The sequence below is a fragment of the Ranitomeya imitator genome, chromosome 8, assembly GCF_032444005.1.
Source record: "Ranitomeya imitator isolate aRanImi1 chromosome 8, aRanImi1.pri, whole genome shotgun sequence".
NCBI classification, from domain to species: Eukaryota; Metazoa; Chordata; class Amphibia; order Anura; family Dendrobatidae; genus Ranitomeya; species Ranitomeya imitator.
Window position 1 is genome coordinate 12,807,852 of NC_091289.1, and position 26,473 is coordinate 12,834,324.

Consider the following 26,473-nt stretch of genomic DNA (forward strand, 5'->3'; position numbering starts at 1 on the left):
TGGGCTCCCTGGCACTTTTCCCCCTACCCCTTCTTGTAACTGTCACCTATCTGCGTACTTCTCTGTCCTGATCTTCCCCACATCCACCCTCCTCCATATCGCTGTCCCCAGCCAGCATTGCTCAGTGAGCTCTAAACTCCTCTCCAGGTTTGCAATGCTCCTCCTTGTTGCAAACTGCCCTTTTGGATCCATTATCTGGGCTTCCAAACATGTGACTCACCAACATCGAGCCCCATATATTAACCCTAAAGCGGCTGTTAAAGGCATGCAGACAACTCATAAGACTCACCTGGCAGCATTGTCCATGGAGCACCTACTAATGGGGATAAACCGTACAGATAAAAGCAGAAAAAACACGAACTATGCTCTTGTGTCAAGCCATGATAGTGTTTAACTATGCACTTATCTGCTCTGCTTCCTTTGCTTAGAGCCTCTGGAACTTGTAGTTCTACAACAAGCACGAAACAGGTGTGTTCTTGGAACATTTTTTATTCCTAATGTAACAAAGTATTGCTCTCTTCTTACATGGAAAAGCGGGTCTGCGGACCCTCCCTGCGCCGCTGCGAATGCAGACTGATGTAGAGTCACAAACGACAGCTCAATAAATCACCTGACAACCACTCTTCAGACAATAGCAATGTGCTCCTCCCAGTTGTCACTTCCCTTCCCCCACCCACCTCTCTTGCAAATTTAACTTAGTTTTTTTTGTCCCGATTTATTGGCTTGTTTTTGCCCTTTTTTTTATTTGCACCTTATTCTTCATTTCATTTACTCCTTTTTTATGTCAATGTTGTATGCGTTCGCCTGTTTGTTTTCTTTTATGGACGAGGTTTGGGGTTTCCAGATGATTTCGGCTGTCACAACATTTTGCGCAAATTTCCTACGCTCCCACCTTTGTGCACAAATATTGCCACATTTTAGCGGAAGGGGGCACTTTTTGCTCTAAAAAGTTGCTAAAAAAAAAGTTTCAAGACAAAAATAAAATGCATTTTTTTATCCTTACACAAAATTCATAATTTTTTTTTTAGAATTTGGCGCAAAATGCATCAACAAATTCCAAGGCCAAAAAAAAAGGAAACCTTACAAAACCTTCAAGTAATGAGTCCTATACTTTTTTGACAGTCCAATATTAATTGTCTATTTGAGATTTTTTATATACATATTACTACTTTGCCATGGATTTTATTTTATAGGCTGAAATCCATGGTAAATAAACGCATCTCTGATCAATCTCTGATTTTTTTTTTTATTTTTTTTTTATTTATTTTTTCCCCCGCAGTGGATGATATTTTTTTTGATGATGCAGTAATTTTCCCCCTCCAAATTTATGCAAAAAAATCGACATCGCATCCGCCAGGTGTGAACGCACCCTTATAGAGGTAATAAGTTATCCCTTAACTTGCGGAGAACGGCTAAATGGGGGGGATCCGACGGTCCAACCGCTAGGACCCCGACTGACCTCAAAAAGTGTTTTTTGTGGGATTAAGCACAAATACCGCTTATAATACCCAGTAAATAGAAGGCTCATCCTGTGGAATTCAGTTTTGCATCATCTAAACTTCCATTTTTGTGTCATTTTTCCCATTAAGTCGGAGGCCGCTCAGGTGCGGGGTCACTCGTATTTTCCGAGCCGGCCTCGCTCAGTAATCAGGACGCAGGCGGCGCACACTGTTAAATTGTCGCCTCATATTCTTTTGTTCAACCTTCATTATTTCTTCAGATTTTTTTTTTTTCTTTGCGAGACATAAAGATGACATTTTTAATATGCAGAAATAAAATAGTAACAAGGAGAAGAATATTCTGGGTCAATAAGCTTCTTCTTGTAGTCACTTATCTGAGTTTTCTGCTCGGGGTATTTTAATTGAAGATTAAATACTGTTAACGAGTTTGTACAAATTTAGGTGGTGTATGTTTTATGTATTTAAAATGGAAGTGAATAAAAGGGCCGGATTGTCGAAGTTGTACTTTAATTTTGTCCTTTTGTTGGTATAACCGGGCGTTTAACTAGAAGTAACCTCTTCATTAAGGCTCAGCGGAGCCGGAATCTTCTGATGCGAGCGTTTATATTAATGACGATTTCTGCAGACGGCATTATGTAAAATAAATGCTTTCTTACGAGGCCGAGCTAAATTACACTCGCGGGTTCTCCCCTCGTTTTCCTCTAGTCCTATTAATTTAGCTCATTTTTTACAAATATTGAGAGATTTATCACGGCGGCAAGGTTGTTCTGCATAACTGCTACTTAATCTTCGCCAAGTAATGATATTTATTCCAAGATGGACGAGTTCAACAGGACTATAGATTTCTCTTTTTTGTGTTTTATTTAGTCATTTTTAACGTCTTTTTTTTTTTTTTTAACACATCTACCTCATAAATAAATACCAAAATACATATTAGGAAAGAAAAAAGTCTAGAAATATATAAGATTAATTCTCGGACTTAAATATAATATATCTTTTGAGATAAATAAGAAAAAAAAATATATATATATATTTTTTATTACACACTGTATGTGTGTGTGCATATATTGTATGTATATATATATACAGTGGGGCAAAAAAGTATTTAGTCAGTCAGCAATAGTGCAAGTTCCACCACTTAAAAAGATGAGAGGCGTCTGTAATTTACATCATAGGTAGACCTCAACTATGGGAGACAAACTGAGAAAAAAAAATCCAGAAAATCACATTGTCTGTTTTTTTATCATTTTATTTGCATATTATGGTGGAAAATAAGTATTTGGTCAGAAACAAACAATCAAGATTTCTGGCTCTCACAGACCTGTAACTTCTTCTTTAAGAGTCTCCTCTTTCCTCCACTCATTACCTGTAGTAATGGCACCTGTTTAAACTTGTTATCAGTATAAAAAGACACCTGTGCACACCCTCAAACAGTCTGACTCCAAACTCCACTATGGTGAAGACCAAAGAGCTGTCAAAGGACACCAGAAACAAAATTGTAGCCCTGCACCAGGCTGGGAAGACTGAATCTGCAATAGCCAACCAGCTTGGAGTGAAGAAATCAACAGTGGGAGCAATAATTAGAAAATGGAAGACATACAAGATCACTGATAATCTCCCTCGATCTGGGGCTCCACGCAAAATCCCACCCCGTGGGGTCAGAATGATCACAAGAACGGTGAGCAAAAATCCCAGAACCACGCGGGGGGACCTAGTGAATGAACTGCAGAGAGCTGGGACCAATGTAACAAGGCCTACCATAAGTAACACACTACGCCACCATGGACTCAGATCCTGCAGTGCCAGACTTGTCCCACTGCTTAAGCCAGTACATGTCCGGGCCCATCTGAAGTTTGCTAGAGAGCATTTGGATGATCCAGAGGAGTTTTGGGAGAATGTCCTATGGTCTGATGAAACCAAACTGGAACTGTTTGGTAGAAACACAACTTGTCGTGTTTGGAGAAAAAAGAATACTGAGTTGCATCCATCAAACACCATACCTACTGTAAAGCATGGTGGTGGAAACATCATGCTTTGGGGCTGTTTCTCTGCAAAGGGGCCAGGACGACTGATCCGGGTACATGAAAGAATGAATGGGGCCATGTATCGTGAGATTTTGAGTGCAAACCTCCTTCCATCAGCAAGGGCATTGAAGATGAAACGTGGCTGGGTCTTTCAACATAACAATGATCCAAAGCACACCGCCAGGGCAACGAAGGAGTGGCTTCGTAAGAAGCATTTCAAGGTCCTGGAGTGGCCTAGCCAGTCTCCAGATCTCAACCCTATAGAAAACCTTTGGAGGGAGTTGAAAGTCCGTGTTGCCAAGCGAAAAGCCAAAAACATCACTGCTCTAGAGGAGATCTGCATGGAAGAATGGGCCAACATACCAACAACAGTGTGTGGCAACCTTGTGAAGACTTACAGAAAACGTTTGACCTCTGTCATTGCCAACAAAGGATATATTACAAAGTATTGAGATGAAATTTTGTTTCTGACCAAATACTTATTTTCCACCATAATATGCAAATAAAATGTTAAAAAAACAGACAATGTGATTTTCTGGATTTTTTTTCTCAGTTTGTCTCCCATAGTTGAGGTCTACCTATGATGTAAATTACAGACGCCTCTCATCTTTTTAAGTGGTGAAACTTGCACTATTGCTGACTGACTAAATACTTTTTTGCCCCACTGTATATCTACATATATATATATATATATACACACACAATATATGCACACACATATACATTTAAATAAGTATTTGCTACATTAGAAAAACATTAATATTTGGTCCAGAAACCTTTGTTTGCAGTTACAGAGGTCAGACATTTCCTGTAGTTCTTGCCCAGGTTTGCACACACTGCAGCAGGGATATTGGCCCCCTCCTCCATACAGATCTCCTCCAGATCTTTCAGGTTTCGGGGTTGTCGCTGGGCAACATTGAGTTTCAGCTCCCTCCAAGTGGTTCAGGTCTGGATTCAGGCTAGGCCACTCCAGGATCTTGAAATGCTTCTTACGGAGCCGCTGCTTAGTTCTGTTCCTTGTGCTGGGTGATCGGAGGACCTTGTGTGCCCTGCAGGATTGTAATCTATGGCGGTGTAGTGTGTTACTAGCGGTAATGTTTGAGACTGTAGTCCCAGCTCTCTTCAGGTCATTGTCCAGCTCCTCCCGTGTAGCTCTGGGCTAATGTTTCTCAGAATCATCCTTACCCCCCATGAGGCGAGATCTTGCATGGAGCCCCAGACCGAGGACGATTGACAGTCATCTTGTGTTTCTTCCATTTCCTAATAATTGCGCCAACAGTTGTTGCCTTTTCTCACCAAGCTGCTGCCTATTGTCCTGTAGCCTATCCCAGCCTTGTGCAGGTCTACAGTTTTATCCCTGGTTTCCTTAGATAGCTCTTTGGTCTTGGCCATGGTGGAGAGGTTGGAGTGTGATTGAGAGTGTGGACAGGTGTCTTTCATACAGGTAACGAGGTCAAACAGGTGCAATTAATACAGGTAATGAGTGCAGAGTAGGAGGCTTCTTACAGAAAAACTAACAGGTCTCTGAGAGCAGAATTCTTGCTGGTTGGTCGGTGATCAAATACTTAATTCATGCAATAAAATACAAATTAATTATGTAACAATCCTACAATGTGATTTTCTGGATTTTCTTTTTAGATTCTGTCTCTCACAGGTGAAGTGTATCTAAGATAAAAATTACAGACTTCTCCATTCTTTGTAGGTGGGAAAACTTGCAAAATCGGCAGAATATCAAATACTTATTTTCCTCACTGTATCGTATCCTATCTATTAACTATCTATTATCTATCTATCATCTATCTATCATCTATTATCTATCTATAATCTATCTATCTATAATCTATCTATCTATATTCTATATATCTATTCTATCTATATCTATCTATTCTATCTGTCTATTCTATATCTATTCTATCTATCTATCATCTATCTATCATCTATCTATCTGTCTATTCTATATCTATTCTATCTATCTATCACATGGCAAAATAAAGGTCACAATTTTTTTTTAATTTTCTATCCTATTTTAGTTTTAGAAGCAAAGTGAAAATAAATGTATGTGTGATATATATCCATAAGCTTTTTTAAATTTAATCTATGATTGACTTTTTATTTGTGAACATCTAAAAAAAATGTATATTTCATTTTTCGCTACTATGAAATATCCATATGCATTCATTTCACTTTTTCTTTTTTTGTTATGCCAACATGCAATATTCGTATGTATTTGTTTTATTTACCTTTTTAATCAGTGGTGATTTAGGATAGGGAATGTGACCCATAGTTCTCTGTGGGGAAAAAAAAAAGAAAAGACAATTGCTTTATTTCGTCTTCGGCCCGTACGTCCGCCTTGTGGTTTTGCTAAAGAGGCCAATTTATTTTTTAACTTGTTTATATGTTTTTTTGGCTGGTTACATTATACCGGCCTAATTTAATTTCCTGACTTCCTAAGAAGCTCGGCCCCCGTTCCTTCCACCCCGCTGCAGCTATATGGTTTATATTTTTCCGCAAACACGCCGAACCGATTATGTGCAACTCAATCACACTGCGGCTCTGTAGGGGATTCATCAGATCTCATGGCGGAGGGACATCATACAACCCCATTATACTTGGGGGGGGGAATCTGCAGCCTGCAAAATTCTTAGAATTATTGATCAATTGTGCAGATTTATTACCAAGTTTTGCAATACCGCTTACATTTACGCTGAGATCTCCTGGATCCTTTGTGAACTATTTTGGCCTTTTTTTCCCCTTTACCTTGGCCAGTATTGAGTAAACCTGCCTCTGTAGATTACTGTGGGGTTTTTCCATTGATTCAGCCTTTTTTTTGTGACTTTTACTGATTTAATTTTTTTGTTTTAATGGGATTCTCTTTCGAATATAAAATGTTGTGTTTTATATGGGTATAAAAAAGAAAAATAAATCAATACTTGCCCTGATTCTGATGTTTACCCAGTCCCCATTGGTCTGTGCTTGGAAGTGGCAGGATTTCTTGCTCAGCCAATCACTGGCAGGTGCAGCTGCTGATTGGCTGAATGTCCATTTCCTGATACTCCCACTGTGTGGTCACCAGCAGGGATCAGGTAAACCTCAGGACAACAGCTGCGTTACATCTTTGAAGGTTTATATCCATTTTCTTATTTTATACCTTTTTTAATACAAAAACTTAGTCTCGCTTCAAAATAAATAAAGCGCCATGTTGGTAGAAACTCATCACCTAGAACTACTCCACTCATCGTGGTAATACCTCCTGGCATATCACTTGACGGCTACAAGTCTTTTCCATCATTCTGTGCTTTGAGTAACCCGGAGTGAGTTTTCTGAGCTGACCATTAATCATCACCCCCTCTTCTACATATTTTCCAGCCATGTAAAATATTCAGTAACTTCTTACCTTTCAAATGAAAAACACGCCGTGCCAAAATCTACAATGTTAACACCTTTTCTCCACTGTGATTTGCTTGACAGCTCGGTGATGGATATTGTTCCTGCACATAACATTTATACTTGTTGTGAACTTTCAGAAACAGAGCTGAGCGCGAAACCAAAATACAGTTGAAGGATGCAGATTTTACAAAAGTTTACTTTGTTTAGTTTTTTTTTTTTTTTGCAACTTTTTTTTAAATTTCTTTCTGATCTTTGACCTCTGAAGAGTGACGTTATGGTATTTTTCTTCCATACTGGCAATGTTGGGTTGAGAAGAAGACTATCTAACTCCTGAAATATGGAGCTCTCTTTTGCAATTGTTCATTAAACCATACCTGAACTTTCACAGAAAACCCGTAGAAAATACATTGGCTGCTGATGTTGTCCCTCACAAGTTAAAACTGCTTTTGGAGCACATACTTGACTAATATGTTTGGGAAGTGTCAATTCCACACATTCTGCCATCATTATAGGTGCTAAACTTTCTCCCCCCCCCCCCCCCCCTACTTACCAGCATTCAATGTCCAATGACTTGTGGGCCCTGAACTGACAGCACAGCTCTCTGGAAAGCTGGTATGCAATGTGACAGAGAGGAGACCAGAAACGGAGAGAAAAATGCCCACCTCCACTTCCCCTAGAGGGGCATAGATTCACCCCACTTCCTTTAGAGAGACATGGGTCCGCTCCCACTTCCTTTAGAGGAACATGGATCTACCCTATCGTCGCATAGACGTAGATCTGCCCCCACTTCTCATAGATGGACATAGATCTGCCCCTGCTCTCCGTAGAGGGACATGGACCTGCCCCTGCTTCCTGTAGAGGGACATGGACCCGCCCCTGCTTCCTGTAGAGGGACATGGACCCGTCCCTGCTTCCTGGAGAGGGACATGGACCCGCCCCTGCTTTCTGGGGAGGGATATGGACCCACCCCTGCTTCCTGGAGAGGGACATGGACCCGCCCCTGCTTCCTGTAGCGGGGCATGGACCCGCACCTGCTTCCTGTAGCGGGACATGGACCCGCCCCTGCTTCCTTTAGAGGGACATGGACCCGCCCCTGCTTCCTGGAGAGGGACATGGACCCGCCCCTGCTTCCTGTAGAGGGACATGGACCCGTCCCTGCTTCCTGGAGAGGGACATGGACCCGCCCCTGCTTTCTGGGGAGGGATATGGACCCACCCCTGCTTCCTGGAGAGGGACATGGACCCGCCCCTGCTTCCTGTAGCGGGGCATGGACCCGCACCTGCTTCCTGTAGCGGGACATGGACCCGCCCCTGCTTCCTTTAGAGGGACATGGACCCGCCCCTGCTTCCTGTAGAGGGACATGGACCCGTCCCTGCTTCCTGGAGAGGGACATGGACCCGCCCCTGCTTTCTGGGGAGGGACATGGACCCACCCCTGCTTCCTGGAGAGGGACATGGACCCGCCCCTGCTTTCTGGGGAGGGACATGGACCCACCCCTGCTTCCTGGAGAGGGACATGGACCCACCCCTGCTTCCTGTAGCGGGGCATGGACCCGCACCTACTTCCTGTAGCGGGACATGGACCCGCCCCTGCTTCCTGGAGAAGGACATGGACCCGCCCCTGCTTCCTGGAGAGGGACATGGACCCACCCCTGCTTCCTGGAGAGGGACAAGAACCCGCCCCTGCTTCCTTTAGAGGGACATGGACCCGCCCCTGCTTCCTGGAAAGGGACATGGACCCGCCCCTGCTTCCTTTAGAGGGACATGTCCCCGCCCCTGCTTCCTGCAATGACTGGCACAAGGTAGAGGCATCGATGTAAGGATTGATGAGGAATATGATCCTGGCTGAAGCATTCAAGGCAGATTGGAGAGGGTAGGTTAGTGGAGAGAGGAAACACAAGGAGTTCAGATTTTGAAAGATTCAGTTTCTGATAGAGGGAGGACATGATGTTGGAGACAGCGGTTAGACAATCACTGATGTCTTATAATAATGCAGTTTTATCACATAATCAAACAAGATCAAGTTGCCTGAAAGTACAGTGACAGCCTGCAGCAATGGCATTGTGTGTATTTACACGAACGCTGCAGGCAATCACCAGTGGCCTCGTGTAATAAGCAGGCTTCACCTTCAGGGCCAGTGATTGCTGCAGAAAAGTAAAAAAATGACTGGCGTGCACCAGGAAAGCGGCAGTGCTTGAGCATCATGGGGCTTTTAACAGGTAAATGTTTGGTATTTTTGCTGTTGGGATAGTTTGTTTTTTTTCAATTGCAGAGAATCCTGATGATGAATTATGTCGAGAATTTTTTTTTTACCATTTGGTTGGTTGACTAGGTAAGCGATTGCTTCTGGGGGGGGGGGGGGCACTGACCAACGCTGTGGTGTTCACTTTTTGAAGGTGGGTTCTCCATACGGCCGCACTTTTCTATACCTACTATATATGAATCTTCCAGAAGAACTCGCCACGGAGGACCCTTATAAAAGCCAGATGGGGAGGTCTACTAGCGAAGAGCGGATCTGATAGTTTTCTTTACTACTGCTAGATATGGTGACATATTATAGGGTCTGCATCCCCTTTAGAACTCACGGTGGTCCTGAACTCCGTTCCCAAAAATCGTAAGCGACATCAGTCCCTTTGGACTCCAAAAATTTGGAAGATCGGATCCTGTAATAAATAATAGAGGGGCAAAATTCTCACCCCAACTGGAGCGTCTTAACTCAAAGACTAAAACCAACATTTCATGACTTTGCCAAAACCAAACTTCTCTACGTGGCTGCAGCCTTATTTCCAGAGGGCGCATCCATCGTGTGCAGCCTTTACGAGCCCGACCAATGTATTTATTTTTTTTTATTTCCATGTACATCGATCATTTTTTGGCTCGAGAATTAAATGTAAAGTCTTATTTCTGTGAGCCATAAGTAACATTTTTCTGAATGTCCCCAAGCCGGGCTGAGAATGTGTCATGTTACTCTCTTTGCAAATTCACACCGCGAGAGGACTCGATCCGGTGCGTCTGCGGGGCTTCCGTTTAAAATTACAAAAATATTCAAGAAGGAAAGTAGCAGATGCATAGCAAGGACCTCTGTGCTCCATGGCGGTGTCCGGTGTCTGTGATCATAAGCGGCCTCGAGAGGAGGCCATTCATTGCTTTACTTTAAGCCTCCATCGGAAGCCAAGAGATGCGGAATGAGCGGGGACGGCGGGGAGCCAACGGGCAAAATGAAAGCTGGGAAAACAGCATTTAACTACATGTCCCGCTTCCTCCGGCTGCCAACATTTCCAGAAACGGACGGTATAAATGACGCCTCCTCGCCCTCCCTCTTTTTTTTTTTTTTTTTCTTTGTGTTTTTGGATGTAAACTGGTAGTTTTTTTAGGCACGGCAGTGTAGGAAGTAACATGGAGCGTCGGGAGACAAAGAGAGGTCCATGGCTTGTGTTTACATTGGTTTCCACGCACCGGGGGCTGTTCAGGGAATGAAAACATCAGACTGAGACTTGGGCTCCGCAGGTCGTCTGGATCCCAACCAGCGTTGGCTGCCAACCGTGCAGTGGTTAACCCCTGCAGTGCTTCTTCCAGCAGTGAACGGGTTAACGGCAGCGGTTCCAAGGCAGTGGAATGCTGACAAGTCTGCTTTCATGACAACGTTTGCTGATATGTGATGGGAAGTATTGGAGGAAATGCCGGTTGTAGGATCTAGAAGGCAGGTTGGCCGCCACCGACCCACTATCGGGATTGGATGCATTCTCTGATGACTTTAGCCCTTGTCCCTTGTATTATTTTGGCTGAAGATAAATTTTTCTACCGGAAGCAGGAGGAGTCGTTGACATTTCATTTTTGGTTTAGGTAGACCTTTAGGATTTCACAAAGCGGCACAGAGTACATTGCATTTATAGCCTGAACTATAGGAATTTATCCATCTTCGGTTATCCGTTATGGAGCCTTCATTGTTTTACTGACCTCTAGGAAGAATATATGTACTTGTATGCGTCCGTATACCTCAGAGAGATTACATTACAGCTGATGTTTTGAAGTCTATAGAGATACACACAGAGATATGCTGCTAAGTGTTTTAGCTTTCCACAAAGCTGGATGCACAGTCACACTACTCAGTACAATGCCATCCATACTGCTGCTTCTGGACATGGGATACTTAGAGGCATAAGAGCAGGAATCCTTATGTCTGTGTGCTGTGTATGGGAGATATGATAGCAGTTAGTTTTCACCCACTAGCTCAGAGACAACTGAAAGAAGGAAAATGGCTAGAAATGGAGTTGTGTGTACAACTGGTACAATGTGAGAAGTATGGGTTTTAAGGACTATAGTGGTAAGAAATTTGAGAATTAATGGGTAACTGTTAGCTTGGTGGAGGGTTTACAACTGAAACCCCCAGTTCCAACCTTTGAGACCCCTGCTGATCACCATTGGGGTCTGGTATCCCCATGTATGCTTCTGCTCTATGTGAGTGATGGAGATGGCCGAGTGCTGCACTCCTCTATCTTCATCTGCCCATTGATTTTGAATGGAACAATGTTTGTGACCAGCGCGTAACTCAAGGAGGGGACACAACCCTCCATTCTGCCAGTTGCTGGGGGTCTCAGCGACTTAGACTACCATCAATCTAGCACTTATCCCAAATAGACCCCTCTTCATTTTCCAGCTATGACGGAGACCCCTGCCGCTTACCAGAATGGGGGTGGTCTCACATTGGTGCTGATTCGGCCTCTTTTGGACTGACAGATACCTGAACAGCTTGTGGATGGAATGACTGTGCACTTGCAACCAGTCAGGGGGCACATGACACCTTCTGACACTGGGACCCCCAACAATCCTGCTGTTGTAACCTGTTACCAGGGTCCCTTGTAGGAGCCAATCCAAACACGTAGGGGTCCAATAAGCTCCATGCATCCTAGGTGACCACTGCACCCATGTTTCACCCTGTTCTGACTCCCGTCGTGCGCCCCGTGTGCGATAACATCTCAGGCGATTAAACCTTTCTATAAGTACGACATAAAGTTGAGCGCACGTATCTGTGCATTTTCTTTTGCGCAAATCCTCACTCCTCTCGCAGCCCATTTGTTTTCCACCAATTCGTCTCCCACCGTTTAAGGAGCTTAGCGAAGGTTAAACAAGGTATTAAGCAACATTAAGACATCAGAACGCGCCGCATTCTCCTCTCTTTGTGCCGCAGTAGAAGCGAGCATGTTGCATCAAAGACAATCAAAGGCTCGTTTGAGAATATTAAGTATCTGTGCAGCTGTGCTGTGAAGAACCTGGGTCCTCGTAAGGAGATGCCTGTTTTTCTTCGTCCTAATTCGCTTTGTTGTGATGACAACGGAGAACAAACCTGATTTCAAGAAATGAAAAATGTAATCTCCTTATCATTGGAAAGCAAGCCGCACATTTGTTTACGCACAATGCATGCCGCATGAAAGTTTCCATAAAGCGGCCCTCCATCTCCCCCGCTCCGCATTATTAGCACTTGTCTTCCATTCTCCTGTTGATTGGGATGCGCTTCCAGGCCAGCGTGACACGGGAGCAAACAATGCAGGAATGGGGGTCAGCCTCAAGTAGCGGGGGAAATGAAGAGCCGCTGGAACCCTCCATGCAGCCACTTCAGACAGAGAGCGCCGCCGTGCACCAGATAACAGCCAGACATTGCAGGACCGTCCTGCGGCATGATCCCCTCTCCGCATCATGCATGATCCCCTCTCCGCATCATGCATGATCCCCTCTCCGCATCATGCATGATCCCCTCTCCGCATCATGCATGATCCCCTCTCCGCATCATGCATGATCCCCTCTCCGCATCATGCATGATCCCCTCTCCGCATCATGCATGATCCCCTCTCCGCATCATGCATGATCCCCTCTCCGCATCATGTATGATCCCCTCTCCGCATCATGCATGATCCCCTCTCCGCTTCGGCATGTCATCCTGCCCATCTGGCAAGACAATGGTTGACTGCATGGCTTACCTGCCCTATGCACGTCCCATCAATATGAGCGTGCATGGCTCAGGGCAACTGGTTATATAAAGCTGCACAAGTGGGAACCAGCCAGGGATGTTTGGCTCGTTCCATCTCTGCATTACATAAGGGTGGGAAATCCTGCACAAGGGTCTTCTTTGCTGTGTCCTAATTAAAGGGCCATCCCCATCCCAGCGATACGTTTCAGTAGGATATCCCATCAGTTATTGATTGCTGACGTCCAAGCACTACTAATCCCAGAACGCAGCTTCATCACTGCACAGGACGCCGCTGCAGGTGGCCAGGACCAGGTTGTTACGGTGGGCAAAGAACCCTCCGTCTGATTGTTTGCACGCTCTGATTGCACCAGTGGGACATCAAATACTCCGCTCATTTATTGTATTTTATTTATTTTTTTACTAAAATGTCAGATTACAGTGAAGTCTTAGAAATGATAGAAAAAATGCAATTCTACGTCTCACAAAAGCGCCGGCTGTTCAGCATCAGAGTCACACACCGCAGTCTGACACCGGCAGACTCTGTCCATGAGGGCTGGGTCAGTGCCGCTCTCTGATCCGGGTCGTTCTCTTCAGTTTTCAGGGTCTCATTTAATTTTGGGTTATTGGGAAAAAGAAGTAGAAAAGCGACAAAGTTATTGTGAAATCCGATAGAAACCTTTCATTCTCTTGCTTTCTCACTTCCTCTCTTTTACATTCTTTCTCTTTATCACTTTCTTTCTTTCTCTTTCTATCTTTCTTTCTCTTTCTTTCTCTTTTTCTTTCTTTCTCTTCTTTCTTGCTTTCTTTCTCTCTCGCTTTTTCTTTCTCTTTTGCTCTTTCTTTCTTTTTTTCTTTCTTTTTTTCTTTCTCTTTCTTTCTTTTTGCTTCTCTTTTACTTTCTCTCTTTTTCTCTTTCTCCTTTTTTCTCTTTTTTTCTCTTTCTTTCTCTCTCGCTTTCTCTCTCGCTTTCTCTTTTTCTTTCTCTTTTTCTTTCTTGCTTTCTCGCTTTCTTTCTTTTTCTTTCTTTCTCTCTTTTTCTTTCTTTCTTTCTTTCTCTCTTTCGCTCTTTCTTTTTCTTTTTTTCTCTTTCTTTCTTTTTATCTTTCTTTCTCTTTCTTTCTCCTTTCTTTCTTTCTTTCTCTATTTCTCTTTTTCTTTCTTTCTTTCTTTCTTTCTTTCTTTCTTTCTTTCTTTCTCGTCTGTTTTCTCACTTGTTCTTTCTCCTTGTCTTCTCGGATTGGGACATTACTCAGGAGCCTTTTTCCTGCGCAGACGCCACTTTGTATTGGAACGACTTAATGGCGCGGGTCAAGTGAAATGCTTTCCACCTGTTCCCCATCCCGCTCACATTGTTGGGGCCGCAGGATCGTTATGTCGGGGGCCGAGCAGATTTCGTTATGTCGGGGGCCGAGCAGATTTAAGACAGGAAAAACACTTAAAAAATTATGAGTCTTCCCAGTTACAGTAATGGTGATTCCGGGGGTCTTGTGCCCACATATAATAGCAAGGTGAAAGGTGCGAGAGGAGGAAGAGCCGGGTATTTAGCCGCTGTCTGTGTGATCGGGGACAGTAATCATAACTTCATGTGCGAGTCAACTGGAGACCATCAGCGAGCTCTGTATCACCAAGTGCAGGAATTTAATGGATTTCTAGTAGAGTCTCTGCAGTAATATGGTGTGTACAATCGTCTACATGTACTGTTCTCTCTACCTGTATCACATGTACCGGACTGCTCCCCACCTGTGCTCCATGTACCGGACTACTCCCCACCTGTGCTCCATGTACCGGACTACTCCCCACCTGTGCTCCATGTACCGGACTGCTCCCTCCCTGTGCTCCATGTACCGGACTGCTCCCCACCTGTGCTCCATGTACCGGACTGCTCCCTCCCGGTGCTCCATGTAGCGGACTGCTCCCCACCTGTGCTCCATGTACCGGACTGCTCCCCACCTGTGCTCCATATACCGGACTGCTCCCTCCTGGTGCTTCATGTAGCGGACTGCTCCCCACCTGTGCTCCATGTACCGGACTGCTCCCTCCCTGTGCTCCATATACCGGACTGCTCCCTCCCTGTGCTCCATGTACCGGACTGCTCCCCGCCTGTGCTCCATATACCGGACTGCTCCCTCCCTGTGCTCCATGTACCGGACAGCTCCCTCCCTGTGCTCCATGTACCGGACTGCTCCCTACCTGTGCTCCATGTACCGGACTGCTCCCCACCTGTGCTCCATGTACCGGACTGCTCCCCACCTGTGCTCCATGTACGGACTGCTCCCCACCTGTGCTCCATGTACCGGACAGCTCCCTCCCTGTGCTCCATGTACCGGACTGCTCCCTCCCTGTGCTCCATGTACCGGACAGCTCCCTCCCTGTGCTCCATGTACCGGACTGCTCCCCACCTGTGCTCCATGTACCGGACTGCTCCCCACCTGTGCTCCATGTACCGGACTGCTCCCCACCTGTGCTCCATGTACGGACTGCTCCCTACCTGTGCTCCATGTACCGGACTGCTCCCCACCTGTGCTCCATGTACCGGACTGCTCCCTCCCTGTGCTCCATGTACCGAACTGCTCCCCACCTGTGCTCCATATACCGGACTGCTCCCTCCCTGTGCTCCATGTACGGACTGCTCCCCACCTGTGCTCCATGTACGGACTGCTCCCTCCCTGTGCTCCATGTACCAAACTGCTCCCCACCTGTGCTCCATGTACCAAACTGCTCCCCACCTGTGCTCCATGTACCGGACTGCTCCCCACCTGTGCTCCATGTACCGGACTGCTCCCTCCCTTTGCTCCATGTTCCGGACTGCTCCCCACCTGTGCTCCATGTAGTGGACTGCTCCCCACCTGTGCTCCATGTACCGGACTGCTCCCTCCCTGTGCTCCATGTACCGGACTGCTCCCCACCTGTGCTCCATGTACCGGACTGCTCCCCACCTGTGCTCCATGTACCGGACTGATCCCACCCTGTGCTCCATGTACCGGACTGCTCCCTCCCTGTGCTCCATGTACCCGACTGCTCCCCACCTGTGCTCCATGTAGCGGACTGCTCCCCACCTGTGCTCCATGTACCGGACTGCTCCCCACCTGTGCTCCATGTACCGGACTGCTCCCCACCTGTGCTCCATGTACCGGACTGCTCCCCACCTGTGCTCCATGTACCGGACTGCTCCCCACCTGTGCTCCATGTACCGGACTGCTCCCCACCTGTGCTCCATGTACCGGACTGCTCCCCACCTGTGCTCCATGTACCGGACTGCTCCCCACCTGTGCTCCATGTACCGGACTGCTCCCCACCTGTGCTCCATGTACCGGACTGCTCCCCACCTGTGCTCCATGTACCGGACTGCTCCCTCCCGCTGCTCCATATATCGGACTGCTCCCTCCCGCTGCTCCATGTACCGGACTGCTCCCCACCTGTGCTCCATGTACCGGACTGCTCCCCACCTGTGCTCCATGTACCGGACTGATCCCTCCCTGTGCTCCATGTACCGGACTGCTCCCTCCCGGTGCTCCATGTAGCGGACTGCTCCCCACCTGTGCTCCATGTAGCGGACTGCTCCCCACCTGTGCTCCATGTACCCGACTGCTCCCCACCTGTGCTCCATGTACCGGACTGCTCCCCACCTGTGCTCCATGTACCGGACTGCTCCCCACCTGTGCTCCATGTACCCGACTGCTCCCCACCTGTGCTCCATGTACCGGACTGCTCCCCACCTGTGCTCCATGTACCGGACTGCTCCCCACCTGTGCTCCATGTACCGGACTGCTCCCCACCTGTGCTCCATGTACCGGACTGCTCCCCACCTGTGCTCCATGTACCGGACTGCTCCCTCCCGGTGCTCCATGTACCGGACTGCTCCCTCCCGGTGCTCCATGTACCGGACTGCTCCCCACCTGTGCTCCATGTACCGGACTGCTCCCCACCTGTGCTCCATGTACCGGACTGCTCCCCACCTGTGCTCCATGTACCGGACTGCTCCCCACCTGTGCTCCATGTACCGGACTGCTCCCCACCTGTGCTCCATGTACCGGACTGCTCCCCACCTGTGCTCCATGTACCGGACTGCTCCCCACCTGTGCTCCATGTACCCGACTGCTCCCCACCTGTGCTCCATGTACCCGACTGCTCCCCACCTGTGCTCCATGTACCGGACTGCTCCCCACCTGTGCTCCATGTACCGGACTGATCCCTCCCTGTGCTCCATGTACCGGACTGCTCCCTCCCGGTGCTCCATGTACCGGACTGATCCCTCCCTGTCCTTTCTGCTGGAGAACAGGTGTATGTTCTGTTCAGGACTCTGCTGTCATATAGTCAGTAATTCCGATGTCTCCAGCGTTCTGTTCTTTGTTATATGAGGATTTGTTTTATGTGTTAGTTATTTTCTCCTATTTTGCCTTTACTGACGACCATTTGGCCTATGGAGTTTACTTGGCCTTTTGGTCGGGAGAGAAAACTATGGGAACACAGGAAAGGAAAGTCTATTGAATTTTACTATGATCTTCTCACTACTAAATATGTCCTGAAACAAGGAAAAACAACATGACTTTAAATGGTGTGTAATGTATGCCCAGCGGGACCCCATTACTGCGCAAATTATCCGAAACCCCTTTAGAAAGCGCTGGGTTCCCAGTGCAGGACAGAGGTTGCCCCCGCGCTGGTGAACAGGCCGGTGTTTTCTAGTCTGGCATCTGACATGAAAGTGACGCCGGCAATTGGAAGCAATTTGCAGAACCGTTTGATGATTCTATTAATTATGGCACCAACAAACAGCGCTTGGGAAACAGTTTTGTTTTCTCACATTCTTCTGTGATTGCTAGCAGCAAGAGCCAAATCTGAAGACTCGTCTCTCTGGGACGCTCAGCGCAGACCATTGTGCTGTGTGTGAATGGCCCTCATCCTTCTCCAGCTTCAGCCAAGAGAACGGAAGACTTCTCCGCTCAGCACCAACCAAAGCACCTGCGTGCACCGCGGCACCGGCGTCCAGGCAAGGGTTAACTCTGACTGATGTTTGCAGCTGCGCTGCTCCCCAAAAGTCATTATAGATTATACAGCCTTGGGTAACGGTGGCGCCGGTGCTGGAAGAAATCCTGGACAAAAATCAGCCAGAAAACTCGGCCATTAAACTTGAGTGGGTGAGTCGCGTCCGATTTATGGCATGCTGTGGTTTTTTTTTCACATGCAGATTTGGTTTGTGAAAAAAAAACTGGCTCATCTCCACGACCCCATTGAATAACATTGATCCGAGTGCTATCCTGTTTGTTCACAGACCGCACTTGGACCAAACATACAATTGTGTGAATTTGGCCTTAAGGGTTCTTTCCCCAAAACTCTCGTCCTGCCGATCATCCGCCTTCCCGACCTGTCTGCCGCCCGTCACCTTGGTACCAAGTAATGGTATCCATCTAATACCCTTATTACAATTAATCTAGTAAGGATTTGTTTGGTGGTAGCGATCTTGTGTTTGCCCCCTTGCAGAGGCAGCGATCTGGTGTTTGCCCCCCTGCAGACACAGCGATCTGGCGTTTGCCCCCTTGCTGAGGCAGCGATCTGGCATTTGCCCCCTTGCAGAGGCAGCGATCTGGTGTTTGCCCCCTTGCAGAGGCAGCGATCTGGCATTTGCCCCCTTGCAGAGGCAGCGATCTGGTGTTTGCCCCCTTGCAGAGGCAGCGATCTGGCGTTTGCCCCCTTGCAGAGGCAGCGATCTGGAATTTACCCCCTTGCAGAGGCAGTGATCTGGCGTTTGCCCCCTTGCAGGGGCAGTGATCTAGTGTTTGCCCCCTTGCAGAGGCCACGATCTGGTGTTTGCCCCCTTGCAGAGGCAGCGATCTGGCGTTTGCTCCCTTGCAGAAGCAGCGACCTGGCGTTTGCCCCCTTGCAGAGGCAGCGATCTGGCGTTTGCCCCCTTGCAGAGGCAGCGATCTGGCGTTTACCCCCTTGCAGAGGCAGCGATCTGGCGTTTGCCCCCTTGCAGAGGCCACGATGTGGTGTTTGCCCTCTTGCAGGGGCAGCGATCTGGTGTTTGCCCCCTTGCAGAGGCAGTGATCAAGTGTTTGCCCCCTTGCAGAGGCAGTGATCAAGTGTTTGCCCCCTTGCAGAGGCAGCGATCTGGCATTTGCCCCCTTGCAGAGGCAGTGATCTGGCATTTGCCCCCTTGCAGAGGCAGCGATCTGGCGTTTACCCCCTTGCAGAGGCAGCGATCTGGCGTTTGCCCCCTTGCAGAGGCCACGATGTGGTGTTTGCCCTCTTGCAGGGGCAGCGATCTGGTGTTTGCCCCCTTGCAGAGGCAGTGATCTAGTGTTTGCCCTCCTGCAGGGGCAGCGATCTGGCGTTTGCCGCCTTGCAGAGGCAGCGACCTGGCGTTTGCCCCCTTGCAGAGGCAGCGACCTTGCGTTTGCCCCCTTGCAGAGGCAGCGATCTGGCGTTTGCCCCCTTGCAGAGGCAGCGTTCTGGCGTTTGTCCCCTTGCAGAGGCAGCGGTCTGGCGTTTGCCCCCTTGCAGAGGCAGCGTTCTGGCGTTTGTCCCATTGCAGAGGCAGCGGTCTGGCGTTTGCCTCCTTGCAGAGGCAGTGATCTGGCGTCTGCCCCCTTGCAGAGGCAGCGATCTGGCGTTTGCCCCCTTGCAGGGGCAGCGATCTGGCGTTTGCCCCCTTGCAGGGGCAGCGATCTGGCGTTTGCCCCCTTGCAGAGGCAGCGTTCTGGCATTTGCCCCCTTGCAGAGGCAGCGATCTGGCATTTGCCCCCTTGCAGAGGCCACGATCTAGTGTTTGCCCTCTTGCAGGGGCAGCGATCTGGCGTTTGCCCCCTTGCAGAGGCAGCGACCTGGCGTTTGCCCCCTTGCAGAGGCAGCGATCTGGCGTTTGCCCCCTTGCAGAGGCAGCGATCTGGCGTTTGCCCCCTTGCAGAGGCAGCGATATGGCGTTTGCCCCCTTGCAGAGGCCACGATCTAGTGTTTGCCCTCTTGCAGGGGCAGCGATCTGGCGTTTGCCCCCTTGCAGAGGCAGCGATCTGGCGTTTGTCCCCTTGCAGAGGCCACGATCTAGTGTTTGCCCTCCTGCAGGGGCAGCGATCTGGCGTTTGCCCCCTTGCAGAGGCAGCGACCTGGCGTTTGCCCCCTTGCAGAGGCAGTGACCTAGCGTTTGCCCCCTTGCAGAGGCAGCGATCTGGCGTTTGCCCCCTTGCAGAGGCAGCGTTCTGGCGTTTGTCCCCTTGCAGAGGCAGCGTTCTGGCGTTTGTCCCCTTGCAGAGGCAGCGGTCTGGCGTTTGCCTCCTTGCAGAGGCAGCGATCTGGCGTCTGCCCCCTTGCAGAGGCAGCGATCTGGCGTTTGCCCCCTTGCAGGGGCAGCGATCTGGCGTTTGCCCCCTTGCAGGGGCAGCGATCTGGCGTTTGCCCCCTTGCAGGGGCAGCGATCTGGCGTTTGCCCCCTTGCAGAGGCAGCGTTCTGGCGTTTGCCCCCTTGCAGAGGCAGCGATCTGGCGTTTGGCCCCTTGCAGAGGCAGCGATCTGGCGTTTGCCCCCTTGCAGAGGCAGCGATATGGCGTTTGCCCCCTTGCAGAGGCCACGATCTAGTGTTTGCCCTCTTGCAGGGGCAGCGATCTGGCGTTTGCCCCCTTGCAGAGGCAGCGATCTGGCGTTTGTCCCCTTGCAGAGGCCACGATCTAGTGTTTGCCCTCCTGCAGGGGCAGCGATCTGGCGTTTGCCCCCTTGCAGAGGCAGCGACCTGGCGTTTGCCCCCTTGCAGAGGCAGCGACCTGGCGTTTGCCCCCTTGCAGAGGCAGCGATCTGGCGTTTGCCCCCTTGCAGAGGCAGCGTTCTGGCGTTTGTCCCCTTGCAGAGGCAGCGGTCTGGCGTTTGCCCCCTTGCAGAGGCAGCGTTCTGGCGTTTGTCCCCTTGCAGAGGCAGCGGTCTGGCGTTTGCCTCCTTGCAGAGGCAGCGATCTGGCGTCTGCCCCCTTGCAGAGGCAGCGATCTGGCGTTTGCCCCCTTGCAGGGGCAGCGATCTGGCGTTTGCCCCCTTGCAGGGGCAGCGATCTGGCGTTTGCCCCCTTGCAGAGGCAGCGTTCTGGCATTTGCCCCCTTGCAGAGGCAGCGATCTGGCGTTTGGCCCCTTGCAGAGGCAGCGATCTGGCGTTTGCCCCCTTTGCCGTCCACCGCATCCATTGGGCTCAGTTGTCCGTGGTTATACATGGGGGCCACTCAGCTCTTTGCTTCTCGTCCGTGTTGTGCAGTCCGGTTCCAGATCATTGGGAGGAATGTTTGCTCAATGTTCCTATCAATATTAGAGTGTGTGATGAGCATGTGAGTACTTCCTGCGTCGGGGCTGGGGGGCCGCTCTTCTCCTCGGTGTTTGTACATAGAGATAGGTGGGATATTGCATTTCTTTCTTTGTGACACAAACCCCCTCTCTGCATTTAATCCGCTAACAAAATAAAGTAATTGTTCAACGGAAACAAACAAAAAAAATCTATTAATTTTTTTTTTCTGCCTGTGCGGCACAGCCAGGACTTAATTAACGGCAGAGATATTTCACTGTGTATTCAGCGCCCGTGCATTCATTGTTCAGCGGAGATTAAACCGTAATGTAAGTTAAACAAGACTTCCATCTAAAAATCCCCGTCAGCTCCAGCTATTAAGTAGCCAATGTCGTCTTCAGTGACAGATCTATTTCCCTTCATTTCCTTGCTCTCAAGGAACGTCAGGCGCGTATCGTGTAACGCAAGAATTCCACGGAGAGAGATGGAAGTCAGATTGGGGAGCGTCTGGCTCTTGGGCACTGGCTTTTAGGAGCCCACAGACCTCCTGGCACCATGGAGAAAAGAGCATTCAGGGCCGTTTTGTCAGGCTGCGATGCCGTTCACCTGGGGAAGAGCCGGAGCTGTGCGATAATGTGCATTGATTGAATGGAACCACTTTGGAAATAACACGGGTCACTTTGTATCTGTGTGTCCACAAATAGAAGTTTATACCAGCCGAGTGCTGCAATAAAATGCTAGAGCTTTATGTCGTCCTGCAGCTTGTCAGGTAACTACAACCCCAGCCAGGAGTGGATGCCATATAGATGGTGTCCGTATCACAAGTGCATGTTGCATTCTTTGGGAGGATCATCAGCTTTTGTGAACGATCCCAATTACTTGCACCAGCTCTATGTGCCTGTTAATGTGTCGGTCGTTGTGTTAGGCTCTGTGCCAGTCAATGCATTAGGCTCTATGTGCCAGTCAGTGTCTTAGGCTCTATGTGCCTGTCAGTGTGTCGGTCAGTGCATTGGCTCTATGTGCCGGTCAATGTGTCGGTTGGTGTGTTAGGCTCTGTGCCAGTCAATGCATTAGGCTCTATGTGCCGGTCAATGTGCCAGTCGGTGTGTTGGCTCTATGTGCCGGTCAATGTGCCAGTCGGTGTGTTGGCTCTATGTGCCGGTCAATGTGCCGGTCAATGTGTTGGCTCTATGTGCCTGTCAATGTGCCAGTCGGTGTGTTGGCTCTATGTGCCGGTCAATGTGTCGGTTGGTGTGTTAGGCTCTGTGCCAGTCAATGCATTAGGCTCTATGTGCCGGTCAATGTGCCAGTCGGTGTGTTGGCTCTATGTGCCGGTCAATGTGTTGGCTCTATGTGCCTGTCAATGTGCCAGTCGGTGTGTTGGCTCTATGTGCCGGTGAATGTGCCAGTCGGTGTGTTGGCTCTATGTGCCGGTCGGTGTGTTGGCTCTATGTGCCAGCTAATGTGCCAGTCGGTGTGTTGGCTCTATGTGCCGGTCGGTGCGTTACGCTCTATGTGCCGGTCACTGCATCGGCTCTATGTGCCAGTTGGTGCGTTAGGCTCTATGTGCCAGTCAATGTTCCGGTTGGTGCGTTAGGCTCTATGTGCCAGTCGGTGTTTTGGCTCTGTGCCGGTTGGTGCGTTGGCTCTATATGCCGACCAGTGCGTTACGCTCTATGTGCCAGTCAGTGTGTTGGCTCTGTGTGAGTCAGTGCATCGGCTCTATGTGCCAGTCAATGTTCTGGTCGATGTGTTGCCTCTATGTGCCAGTCGGTGCTTTGGCTCTATATGCCGACTGGTGCATTACGCTCTATGTGACGGTCGGTGTGTTGGCTCTGTGCCAGTCAATGTGTCAGTCGTGCGTCTGCTCTATGTGCCAGTCAATGTGTTGGCTCTATGTGCTGGTCGATGTGTTTGCTCTGTGCCGGTCAATGTGTTGGCTCTATGTGCTGGTCGATGTGTTTGCTCTGTGCCGGTCAATGTCGGTTGGTGCATTGGCTCTGTGCCAGTCAATATGTCGGTCGGTGCATTGGCTCTATGTGCCAGTCAATGTGCCAGTTGGTGTTAGGCTCTATGTGCCAGTCAATATGTCGGTCGGTGCATTGGCTCTATGTGCCAGTCAATGTGCCAGTTGGTGTTAGGCTCTATGTGCCAGTAAATGTGCTGGTCGGTGCCCCCATTAGCATGTGGCCGAGCTGAGTGTGCATGTGTACAGGGAAGTAAAGGGGTGCGGAGAATCGGCTGTACGAAGTGTCCGCTCAGCTTTAGCGATGTGACCACTGGGTTCTGCGCTCGTCGGTGTATGATAAGGGCCATGATGCATATTGGCTAAAAAATCGAAAAACAAGTGTAACAACAAAAAATTAGAAAAATAAACCTGAACATGGAGGAGGTCATAAGATGGATATAACACAAAATATAATTTATACAATCTGATCCTTTTTTTTTTTTTTTTTTAGTTTGAAGATTTAATAAAGAAATGTGAAGTATGGTGCGGTCGTTACTATTTAGGCGGCATATAATGACCCTCTTCAAAACAGAAGAAACTGAGAAATGGTTGGATTTTTATCAGCCCGGAGTCTATTCTCTCCGCATACCTTCTGAAATCGAAGTCTTCCCTTTTTATCTTTTCGAAGCCACAACATCCTTTTAGAGACGAGTGGAAAACCTGCCACCTGCTTTAGGCAGCGAAGGGTTACTTGCGGTTTTGTTTCGGTACCGGCGAGGGCAGAGGACGGCTCTACCCTTACACGCCGTCACCAATACCCCCTTCACGTTTTCTGTAATTGAGCAAATCACCTGGGTTCGCAGACCTCCTGTCTCCAGCAAATCGCGAGCATCGGAATCCTTTGTCATGTTCTGGAATAGGAATGCCGATCAGGGTTTCACCATGGGGGCAGCGCGGCTGATTAAGTGGACGAGATAAGGTTATGTGACACCGGAGGGTTTCAGCTGACTGCCGCACCAGCTACACTTCTGCCTGGGTTCTGTCTTCTTCTAACGGAAAGAGAAGACCTAGAGTCCAAGACCGGGTTTTTTTTTTGGTTTTTTTTTTATTTCTTGCTCCTTGACCCAACGGCCCTGCAATTCTAGACAGTTGCCGCGTCTTCTCATCTGTCTGTCGATAACACAAGCGAGGGCAAGAAAGCAGCAACGAAGAAGCGAGATGAACGATATGGCGAGGAATATGAGAACGCAGCCCAAGGGACCCTTAACCTCGATGTATGTCTGTACCAAAGTATCCGAAATAAATAGTGACTGTAACCACTTATAGTTTGTTATATACAGATTATTATACTGTTCTTGATACTTTGTTACAAAATGACATTGCTTATATTGTACCAATCCGTAAATACAGCTCGTTACCGTCAGAGCTGCATTCACAATTCTGTAGCCATCAGTATGTTCTGCTTGATCTTTTTTATTTTCTTTTTGTATTATATAATCTGCTGGTTATACACTGGTACTTGAAAGGACTTGACACTTCTGTACAGATCATTTATTCTCTTTTTTTTCCCATTTCCAGATGGTTTACAACCAGAAACGAAGCAAATTCTTGGAGGCGCCTCAAGAAAGAAGAGCAAAGCAAGCAAAGGAGACGCAGGATCGGCCAAGGAAGAAGAAAGTCGAGCAGACGGTCAACCTGTACTCATTGTGTTGGCTTTTAAAAGATACGTGTTTGACCCTCAGAAGAAGATGATTCAGTCTTGAATCCTGGATCCGGTGCATGTTCTAGTAATCAGCCGAGTTCTGTTGCTGCTTCTGAATGGACTGGACATGGACTTCCATTATTATTTTTTTATTTAATTGGCATCCGTATCGTAAAATCCCTTTTAATTTAACAGGTCAGGACCAAATATTTTGCAGAATCAAAGAATTTTGATGATTTCCTGATCATGAGTGCAAAAAAGGGGGAAAAAAAAGGAATTAGAATAAGAATTGTGTAGGAAAAAAGTGACTCCTCTGTCTATGCAAATTTAACCTCCGCAACGTGGTAAAAAGTGGCCAAAAATGTTTCCATAAAGGAAGAATGTCCGATATTCAAGGCTTTATTTAGACTCCCCGCCCAATCTGTGTAAAGCCTGACCTGTGCCTGCAGCGCCGGTCCGAGCCAAAAGGACGGGAAACACCTGGACTAACGCGTTGCCACAATAAACCGAGCGGCACAAAACCGTAACATGTCCAGGTCTCACTGCCGAGGAATTAGGAAATCCCAACTATGACCCAGATTGTGCCCGCAATTTACCACAATCTCCGGCTGGTTACATCTTCCTAGCAATTATGAATGAGTTGAAATTGTAAAAGGGTTGTGCGTGATGTTTGGAGGAAATCATGAAAAGTGACCGGGTCCTGCAGCGGAGACTTCGTGTCCCTCCTTCATTTGGTCACCGAGTGCGAACAAGGAGCGCGATGTCGTCGTTGCACTTTTTTTTTTTATATTCCCGACAACCCCTTTATAAATATCTGTATCATTTATTATTTTATACTTTTTTTTTTTTAATTTGCAGCCACACCCAGAATGAATCCATTTTATTCCGAATGATGTGTGAAACACGACACGATTATCACTTGTTGCCTAAATAAACAAATTTGTTTATTGCACTTATGTTTTTAGGTTTGGGGTTTTTTTTTGCAAATAATGAAATCTAACTTCTTTTATGTCATCTGATGAAGTTTTACAAAGTTTGTTAGTTTCTGTATAACATTTCTGTGACATGGGAAATGCACAGTGATATTGTGCAGCCACAACGGTTGGGTATTGATGGCGGATTAATCCCCTCGCTTACCTAATTTTCTAGCTTCCTAATAATTTATTGTATCTTTATATCATTGATGCAATATTCCAGTTGTTCTGTTTTCCGCCGCGGTAACTTGATCCATAGAGGTTTCGTGGTGTTCGGCGTTTATTTGGGACCTTTTGAAGCCTTGAAACCTCTTTCCTAGAACTGAAGTCACTACGGTGTATGGAATCCACCCAGTAGCGGGTTGAGAAGCCTAAACAACCGGGGTCATAACTTCATCCGTGTACAAAACAAACACCTGTAGACTAAACACAAGACACATCGCAACACGAGGAGCCGTCTAGCCTGCACGCGACCTCTCTGAAGAGCCCGCATATGTTGTGCTGGGGATACGTGACATGTCGTTGCCCTCCGTAGTGATGAGACCAGGGATCTGTCACCAACCTCATCATGTTCCCAGCTGGAAAACCAGTGCACCATTAACCCAAAGGGTGAGCTCAGCTCCTGTCAGCTACGAAACCGGGTATTGAATTCTTTTTTTGAGTTTGCAAATATTGACAAAATTTATGAATTTGTGTACCATGTTGCACACTTAACCTAATTTTCTTGACTTAATATCACTTTGTTTCGTGTCTACAACTTCTG

General features: G+C 48.0%; 1 protein-coding gene across 1 annotated transcript in view; it reads left to right on the forward strand.

The window, feature by feature from the left end:
- The window catches only part of EEFSEC (eukaryotic elongation factor, selenocysteine-tRNA specific), a 117,182-nt gene extending 91,494 nt beyond the window's left edge, over nt 1–25,688 (forward strand). The window contains exon 7 of the mRNA XM_069736308.1: nt 24,613–25,688. Within this exon, the coding sequence (XP_069592409.1) occupies nt 24,613–24,797 (185 nt within the window). The 3' untranslated portion in view covers nt 24,798–25,688. The remainder of the gene's footprint in view (nt 1–24,612) is intronic.
- Nucleotides 25,689–26,473: the final 785 nt, after the last annotated feature.